The sequence below is a fragment of the Aulonocara stuartgranti genome, assembly GCF_965226115.1.
Source record: "Aulonocara stuartgranti genome assembly, chromosome: 11".
Taxonomy (NCBI): Eukaryota; Metazoa; Chordata; class Actinopteri; order Cichliformes; family Cichlidae; genus Aulonocara; species Aulonocara stuartgranti.
In genome coordinates, this window is record NC_138947.1 from 23,696,375 (window position 1) to 23,706,469 (window position 10,095).

General features: G+C 38.4%; 1 protein-coding gene across 2 annotated transcripts; it reads left to right on the forward strand.

Annotated features, from left to right (window-relative positions):
- The first annotated feature begins 395 nt into the window (after positions 1-395).
- LOC309717847 (uncharacterized protein) lies at positions 396-2,981 on the forward strand. Of its 2 annotated transcripts, none has more exons than XM_082552713.1 (2): positions 396-2,390; positions 2,828-2,981. In XM_082552713.1, the coding sequence occupies exon 1, from the start codon at positions 870-872 to the stop codon at positions 2,064-2,066; it is 1,197 nt and encodes a 398-aa protein (XP_082408839.1). In that variant the 5' UTR covers positions 396-869; the 3' UTR covers positions 2,067-2,390; positions 2,828-2,981. The 2 variants fall into 2 exon arrangements, with proteins under 2 accessions (XP_082408839.1, XP_082408838.1); XM_082552712.1 differs by having other exon boundaries at positions 396-2,366.
- Positions 2,982-10,095: the final 7,114 nt, after the last annotated feature.

The window sequence follows — 10,095 nt, forward strand, 5'->3', positions numbered from 1 at the left end:
AGGCGCAAAGCCGGATTCAGGTTGAGAGGTGGTATCACTTTGTCGATAGCCAAACCGTCATTGGGGCAATACAGCGGGAGAGCTATGGGTACCAGACCTTTTTTGCAAATAGGATTGGAGAAATACAGAGCAGCACAAGGATTCAAGATTGGTGGTGGGTTCCTGGCCCTCAGAACATTGCGGATGTAGTTACAAGAGGAGCTAGTCCCAGGGATCTAGATGAAGACTCAGAATGGCAAAATGGTCCAAAGTTCTTGAGTTTGCCAGTGTGCGAGTGGCCAGTCAGGTCAGCTAAAGAGTTAGCCGCCACTGCCAAAGAAAACGTCAATAAGCTGCAAAGAAAGGCGTTTGTCGCTGCCTTTACAAGGGCCGAGATAAAAGGGCAAGAAGAAAAGTGAAGTCGGGCTGCTGAGGCCCAGGGAGAGCAGCGAAGGCCACCTGCGGGGTCAGTCATCAAGAACCTTGTAGATGTCAAGCGGTTCAGTGACCTAACTCGATTAGTTAGATCAGTTGCTTGGACTTGGAGAGCAGCTAGAAAGTTTCTTGGGGGACATCCAGCTGCTAATGACCCAAAGTGGGAGGCAGTCCCGTTGGTAGGAGTAATTTCGGTGAAGGAACGTGAAGATGCCCTAAGAGACATCTTCCTTGCAGCACAAGACAGCGCTGTCTTCCCAAGCACTACTACAGATAGACTGGTTGTATACAAAGACCCAAGCTCTGGGCTCTTTGTTTGTGGCGGCCGAGTGCAAGCTTTTAAGAAAGACCAGGTTAGTGTTCCCATCTTGGCTTATGATGCTTGGATCTCTACACTGTTGGCTCGGGAGGCCCACAATGAGAGTCATGAGGGAGTTGCTGGGACCCTGCTCAGAATGAGGAAGAAAGCGTGGGTCATAAGAGGGAGAAGGATTGCTCAAAAAGTTGTGGATGGTTGTGTGGTTTGCCGGAAAGCAAAAGCACAGAGTTGCCGGCAAATAATGGGCGACTTACCTCCGGAAAGAACTCAACCTGCTTTACCTTTTGAGTTCACAACAGTGGATCTCTTTGGACCCTACCAAGTGAAGGATGACATCAAGAAAAGAGTCATGATAAAGGTTTGGGGGGTTGTATTCTGTTGTATGGCCAGCAGAGCGATTCACACGGAGTTAGTAAATTCCTTGTCGACTGAAGGCTTCTTAATGGCTTACCAGAGATTTACAGCAATTAGAGGACATCCAAGAAAGATCTGGTCAGACCCAGGTACTAATTTCGTAGGAGCAAAGTCTGTCTTGAAGGAACTTTACGGATTCTTGGAAAGTCAGAATAAGTTTGTCTTGGAGGAGACTGCAGCAAAGAATGGAACAGAGTGGATGTGGAAAGTAAATCCGGCTGATTCCCCACATAGAAATGGAGCTGCTGAGGCTGCTGTGCGCATTGTGAAGAGAGCACTCCAGAGTCTTGGAAGGGAGTCTGGGCTAAGTTACAGTGAGTTCCAGACAGCTCTTCATGTGGCAGCTAACCTTGCAAATGAGCGCCCGATTGATGCCAGAGTACAGAGTCGGGAAGGTTGCATTCATTACGTCACACCCAACAGTCTTTTGCTTGGTCGAGCATCTCAAAGTGGGGACTTCAAGATGTTTGACTTTTCCGTTTACCCCTATAAGAGACTTCAAGCAATCCAGGCAGACGTGAGCAAGTTTTGGAGGTCCTGGAGCCAACTTGCTGGCCCTAATTTGTTTGTAAGGAGCAAGTGGCACACTGCACACAGAAATGTCACTGTTGGAGATGTCGTCTGGTTAAGTGATCAGAATGCGCTGAGAGGGCACTTCAAAATGGGCATAGTTGTCAGCACTAATCCAGACAAAAAGGGTATTGTGAGGGACGTCAATGTCCGGGTATGCCCAAGTTACAGTGGTTCTGTGGCTAAGTCCTTGAGGGCGGAGGACTTAAGCTCTAGTTCAAGAGGAGCGACTCCAGTGGCTCAAGCTACCATCCTTCATAGAGACGTCAGACGTCTAGTTGTTCTGTTACCTGTGGAGGAGCAAAATGGGACCAAGTCGTCAGTGTCATGCTTAAATGGGATGAGTTAAACTGCGGTTTGCTTGTGAACTTGGCGATCTCCTGTGTTCCAAGGGAAGATCGAGTGGGAGGTGTCAAGTCAAACCGAGTAGGAGGTGGAGAGCCCTGAGGAAAAAAAGTAAACGTGACAGACTGGAGGGCGGAACTAATCTTGTGTCTGGGTTTCTGTCGGGAAGGAAAAAGAAGGCGAACTGGGGAGCAACAGGAAGTTGCCACTTTCGGGAAAAGCCCACCATAATTCTTTCAATAAGTTGTTGCCAACATGAATATTGTGTGGAACTGAAGTATCTACAAAGCCAGGGAGGCAGCCGGTAAGGGAATGGTTGCTGACTATGGTAAAAGACTTTGAAGCGAGTTGCTAAAGAATCGCGGCTGCCGCTAGCTTACGTAGCATTAGCACTGTGCCGTGAGTTGGTCGCCTGTTTACGAGCGGCACCATTGTTTATTGTTGGTCTGCATATGGAAGACTGTTAATGCTTGCATAAGAGAAGCTGGTTATAAATACTATTGTTATTGCTCAAGTTCTAATGCAGATTGATTATTTAATTTAGCACTTTAATAGAAAGCAGTATTTCTCAAGGTGTATGTACAATTGCTAGTGAATTACATAATTTGAGCATTTAAAAATACTCAAGTAAATATTGTACTACAAAGCTTGCGCACTGCATTGATGTGTTTAAAAAAGAAAATGTGTTTGGGATTGTTTACAATATTTGCAGATGTGTGATAACAAACATAATTTGTATTTTGGTTTTTTGGTTTGTATTTAAAGGTTTTTCACCTATGGCTGACTGTGGCCGAAAAGAAGATTAAAGAAAAGGAAAACAAAAGATCTGCCTGGTCATTGAGTGAAACCCAGTTAAACACCTGTGGTAGATGCATCAATCCCTTTCAAGCGGGGAAGCTGCACAAACTTAGAGAGCTTGACACTGGGTGTCGTAAAAGGGGCTACGCATCGATAGTAGAAACATTGATCGGCAACCCGCTGATTGGTCGGCGAAAATGTCGAAGGGGCGTGCTCGGTATTTTCTGGCAGCAGAGCAAGAACTCATGAGTGAGGGATTTCAGGAGTTTCAGAGTTTAATTAAAACGCAAGAGAACACTGCAAAGGCTGCAAAAGCAAGGAGAGAGGGCTGGCAGAAAGTTGCTGACAAATCAAACTCGTAGGTAATTTAATAATAATAATAATAATGGATTGGATTTATATAGCGCTTTCCAAGGCACCCAAAGTGCTTTACGATACCACTATTCATTCACTCCCACATTCACACACTGGTGGAGGCAGCTACGGTTGTAGCCAGGCTGCCATATCGCGCCATCGGCCCCTCTGGCCAACACCAGTAGGCGGTAGGGTAGATCTATCATATGACACTATATTGTCCAATATCATATGGCATTATATTATATTATAATATGTTATATTATATCCCCTTTCACATTAGAGCCACAACAGGACCCACAAGAACATGGGAACAAGTAAAAGTGGAATACAGGAGTATTCTACAGAATGGTAATATTTATCTCTTAGATTGCTTTGCGTCTCTTGGCAAGGTAATACTGGCCTGTAATACACTGTTAGTTTGTTCATAACAGCAACCAAGAAAAGGACAGAGGAAAAAAAGACAGGTGGTGGTCCTGCACCCCCTCGTCAACAAGTTGGTTAAGTAAATAATACCCTCACGGGAAAATCGATATCTCTCTATGAGCACACTGTCGCGCTGAGCTAAAGGATCCTGTCTATCCCGCAATATACGCTGAATTCTGAGGACTCTCCTTATCAATCTTGCACCTTCCGCAATGGGTTGGTCGCGTATACAGACAGGACATGGCTGCGACAGGCTTCCCAAATCCACCTTCGCTTTTATAGCCGTGGTCTCTCATCTTGATTACACGAAGTAATTTACAATTACTACTCTGAAATATGAATTACATCTGTAATAATCACATACATGTAATAGAATGTTAATAGTTCATTTCCCTTTTTTAGGAAATGACCTGTATGTATCTGTGTGACATCAATAAAAGGATCAAGTGCTGCATTATCTTTAGTTACATTGATGTTATTTATTTATGGTGAAACAGTGGTAAAATATCGCTGTTGCTTTCGTATAAATGAAGCGGACATACCTGCGTGGCTGCGATCTAATCCTGTTTACATAAAGTAAACCTGCTCCCGAGCAGGTTTACGCTTACGGCTCTGTTGCTATGACAGCAAGTCCCGGATGAGCTTCGGGGAACCGAACGATCCAGGATCACGCGAAATCATCAACAATCTAATCCAGCTAACTTACTTAGCGAGGTACGAAGAACAGGCCCCTGAAAAGAATTTGAATCAAAACAATGGAATTTGAATGAAAACAATGGAGGTTTAAAACAAACAACAGAATTAGAATGAAAACAACGGAATTAACATGAAAACGACGGAATTTTAATGAAAACAACAGAATTTGAGAACAAACAATGGAATTTGTATAAAAAGAGTAGAATTAGAATTAAAACAAAAGAATTTGAATGAAAACGGAATTTGAATGAAAACAACGGAATTAGAATGAAAACAAAAGAATCTGAATGAAAAGAACAGAATTTGAATGAAATAAAAAGAATTTGAATCAAAACAACGGAAATTGAATGAAAACAACAGAATTTGAATGAAAACAATGGAAATTTAAAACAAACAACAGAATTAGAATGAAAATAACGGAATTTGAATGAAAACAACAGAAATGGAATGTACAGAACAGAGTTTGAATGAAAACAGCAGAATTAGAATGAACAGAACAGAATTTGAATCAAAACAACGGAATTTGAATGAACAGAAAAGAATTTGAATCAAAACAATGGAATTTGAATGAAAACAACAGAATTTGAATGAAAACAATGGAAGTTTAAAACAAACAATAGAATTAGAATGAAATGAATACAATTTGAATGAAAACAACAGAATTAGAATGTACAGAACAGAATTTGAATCAAAACAATGGAATTTGAATGAAAACAATGGAGGTTTAAAACAAACAACAGAATTAGAATGAAAACAACGGAATAAAAATGAAAATGATGGAATTTGAATGAAAACAACAGAATTTGAGAACAAACAATGGAATGTGAATAAAAAGAATAGAATTAGAATGAAAACAAAAACATTTGAATGAAAACGGAATTTCAATGAAAAGAATGGAATTAGAATGAAATGAATACAATTTGAATGAAAACAACAGAATTAGAATGAACAGAACAGAATTGAATCAAAACAATGGAATTTGAATGAAAACAAAAGAATTTGAATGAAAACAACGGAATTAGAATGAAAACAACGGAATTTGAATGAAAACAATGGAATTAGAATGTACAGAACAGAGTTTGAATGAAAACAACGGAATTAGAATGAACAGAACAGAATTGAATCAAAACAATGGAATTTGAATGAAAACAAAAGAATTTGAATGAAAACAACAGAATTTGAATGAAAACAACAGAATTTGAATTAAAACAACGGAATTAGAATGTGCAGAACAGAGTTTGAATGAAAACAACGCAATTAGAATGAACAGAAATGAATTTGAATGAAAACAATGGAATTTTAAAACAAACAACAGAATTAGAATGAAAACAACGGAATTTGAAAGAAAAGAACAGAAATTGAATCAAAACAATGGAATTTGAATGAAAACAATGGAGGTTTAAAACAAACAACAGAATTAGAATGAAAACAACGGAATTAACATGAAAACGACGGAATTTTAATGAAAACAACAGAATTTGAGAACAAACAATGGAATTTGTATAAAAAGAGTAGAATTAGAATTAAAACAAAAGAATTTGAATGAAAACGGAATTTGAATGAAAACAACGGAATTTGAATGAAAACAACGGAATTTGAATGAAAACAAAAGAATTTGAATGAAAAGAACAGAATTAGAATGAAATAAAAAGAATTTGAATCAAAACAACGGAAATTGAATGAAAACAACAGAATTTGAATGAAAACAATGGAAATTTAAAACAAACAACAGAATTAGAATGAAAATAACGGAATTTGAATGAAAACAACAAAAATGGAATGTACAGAACAGAGTTTGAATGAAAACAATGGAATTAGAATGAACAGAACAGAATTTGAATGAAAACAATGGAAGTTGAATGAAAACAATGGAAGTTTAAAACAAACAACAGAATTAGAATGAAAACAAAGGAATTTGAATGAAAATAATAGAATTTGAATGAAAACAATGGAAGTTTAAAACAAACAACAGAATTAGAATGAAAACAACAGAATTAAAATGAAAATGATGGAATTTGAATGAAAACAACTGAATTTGAGAACAAACAATGGAATGTGAATAAAAAGAGTAGAACAAAAGCATTTGAATGAAAAGAACGGAATTTCAATGAAAAGAACGGAATTAGAATGAAATGAATATAATTTGAATTAAAACAACAGAATTAGAATGAACAGAACAGAATTGAATGAAAACAATGGAATTTGAATGAAAACAACAGAATTTGAATGAAAACAACAGAATTTGAATTAAAACAACAGAATTAGAATGAAAACAACAGAATTTGAATGAAAACAACAGAATTTGAATTAAAACAACAGAATTAGAATGTACAGAACATAGTTTGAATCAAAACAATGGAATTAGAATGAACAGAACAGAATTTGAATCAAAACAATGGAATTTCAATAAACAGAACAGAATTTGAATCAAAACAATGGAATTTGAATGAAAACAACAGAAATTGAATGAAAAGAACGGAATTAGAATGAAATGAACAGAATTTGAATCAAAACAGTGGAAATAGAATGAAAAGAACAGAATTTGAATGAAAAGAACAGAATTCTGTTGTTTTGAATGAAAACAACAGAATTTGAATGAAAACAATGGAATTAAAAAGAAAACGACGGAATTTGAATGAAACCCAAACAAAACACGCAATGAGAGGCTCTAATGTAAGCGTCCTGTTGATGTTGGTGGTGTCAGATACACAATGGACTCGGAGCCAGCACAACAGAGCCAGGGCAGGAATGCATTTCTTCCGATACCGCTTCACATTTAAAGAAGAAAGGGATTGGCGAAATCTGACCGTGCAATGCAAGTGCTGTTTGCCAGCAACCAAGCTGCTCTCAGCGTCAAGACACTAACGTTAGCCTACTGCAACTACCTTGTTTTAGTTGTGGTAGATACCTGGGTTATGTGCCACTTCAGTATCTTCAATGTACTATTGCTGTGTGATTTATTACTTTCACTGAAGGCTACTCGCCACCGAGCTAACGTCTTATCTTGTGCTAACTTATGTTAAACTAAGTCTTTGCTCCTCTACATTACATATATTGTCTAGTCAGAGAAATTTAGGCCTAACAGCCCGTTAAGAAGCAGAAAGATGTGATTGCTACATTCATGTAGTTCTAAAAGGCATGGCAATATATTAAGTAATCCAAACTACTCAGAATACGTTACTCGCATTGAGTAATTTGATGGAATACGTTACAAACTACATTTTGCGCCATGAATTCTGTAATCTGTAGTGGAATACGTTTTAAAAGTAACCTTCCCAGCACCGTTTGAGGCTTATATTGATATAGTTACTACAGAAGAGACCAGGAGAAGTCATATGAAGGAAATATGTGATCAGTAAATTCTGTGAAATACAGTGAAGATCTTTGTCTTCATAATTCACTTCAGATTAGGGTTGTCATCGCACTAGAAATTCAAACCGCATGCCTACTTGGCTTGATTAGAACAATAAAAAAATTACTTAGGTTTAGCAAAAGCTTGGTGGTTTGCGATAAAAATGGAACATTAATCATGCCCACTGGAAAATGACAGTGACCCAGTGATGCCAGGCATGTATATGTGGTGCATGTGGATGCTTATAGGGGATCCTTTGGTCAATGCAGCAGTTCTTTCAGCAAGAGGCTGGCAATTTCAACATAAGCCCCCACCCCCACCCGAGTGCGAGATATCAAAGAAAAGTGGCTTCCACTTAGTTTTTCAGTCAACTGGATCTTATGTTCTGTTTGCTGTTTAATAGGCAATGCGGATTATTAATGAAAAATAATCTCCTTCTGTAGCGATCTTAACATCAAATAAAAGCCTTGTTTGTAAATTCAGAAGAAGCCTAATCCAAACTAAGCAGAGACCAGCGCAGACTCTTTCTGCTCTGCTCTGATTTGTCCCAACATTTTTCATTTGCTAAAGAGACTAAAGAGACCCAGACTACCACGCTCTAACTACTTAGGACCACCAAAGATAGACTTGAAAACCTAAGCCCAGTTTCAAAAGTTCAAGAATATGAAAGGAGAAAACAATAAACCCTTCTTAGCCGAATTGCTCTCAGTGGGAAGTAAACAGTTATTAACGTATGGCAAGCAGCATGCAGGGATTTCAAACTGGGAGGGAGGTGGGAGGAGAAAGTTGGAGAGAGCGGGTGGAACATGTCAGGACAGAGCGAAGGAGATGAGGAGGGAAAAAGAAGAAGAGAAAAACTAGAGGAAAAGGGAGAAATCTGTCCTCGGTGACAAAGCTGCATTTAGGATTCTTAACTCTAAAACAATTCTTTTATGTGCCCCCCCACCACCTCTTATTTTTCTCTGCCTCCTATCCAATGCACCTCCTCCCTCAGAGGAGTCACTTATATTTCCCCTATCTCACTTTCTCTCTTTTCCCCCCTTTCCTTCTTTCTTTAAATTTTTTTTCTTTGAATAATTTACTTCAGCAGGGGAGAATGGTAGTGCGTTTATTTTGAGTGTGTTTGCGCTTTAAACAGAATGCTTAATGATTGCCGATGGGAGAGAGACTGAATTAATCCCATTTATGTTGAGACCTTTTAGATGTACTGACACCCGTGGCAGACAAACAGGGCCTAGGCAGTGTGTGTACACATATGTGTGTATGCACGTGGTGGGACCTCAACGGGTAGACACAAACGATATCCCATCATATCTGTGGGAAGAACCCTCATATCGCACTTTCTGTTTATGTGTGTGTGCGAAAGAGAGAGAGAGGATATACCTCCACTCGTGATCAAGGCGAGGCCTTTGGGGCATCCCTCTACTTGTTCAGTTGATTTGAAAAGATTTCCTTATGAAATTCAAATTTTTCAGAGTGTATGTATTTCATACTATTTCTGCATTTCCTGAAATACTGAAAAAGCTTTGAAAACCATTTTCATTTATCTTTGTCCAGCTGAGGCATATGTCATTGAATATAACAGCAACCTTTAAATGTTTTTTCTCAGGGGTGTTTTCTTTACATCTGGGCAAAAAAGAAAGAAGTCAAAGGCTTAAAAAGCATTTATAACAGTAGCTAAATTCCAAACTGAGGTGGTATTTACATGCAAAACAGTTTAGCATTGAGATGGTATCTCATGGTGTTGGAAAAACAAACATGTTAGATAAAGTTAATGACTATAAAGGACAAAATACTTTACCTGTCTATGGAAATTGTGTTTTGCTTCAAACTTACACTGGAGTATCATATTTTGATACATGACTGATATTTTGCATGTTTCCATTTAAAGCTGCAGTGCCACATTCTGCCTCTTCTTCTAGCTGTGAGAGAAATAACTCAAATACCGTTAATGTGAATGCTTCTGAATAGGAAATGCAACACCAGGGCATAATCCCCATTGGACAATCAGACAATTCTGATGAGCTTGAAAGTCAGTGTTTAGTATGACCACCTTTAATCTTCAACACAGTCTGAATTTTCTTAGCTTTCTGGTAAGTATTTAAGCAGTCATCAGGAATAGTTCTCCATGCTTCTTGTAGGACATTCAAAGCTCTTCTTTGGATGTTATCTGCTTTTGTTATTTTCTCTGTCAAGATGATCCTACTCTGCTTCAACAATGTTGAGGTCTGAGCTCTGGGTAGATCTGGCTAATGACTGACACTGTTCCACTGCACGTTTTTCTATGCAGGTATTCTTTTACTGTATTGTCAGCGTTTTTGAGATCGTTGTAATGCTGAAAAATTAAGCTGTTGCTCATCAGACACTTTCCAAATGCTACATCCTTCATCCTCTACTTGTCTAATTT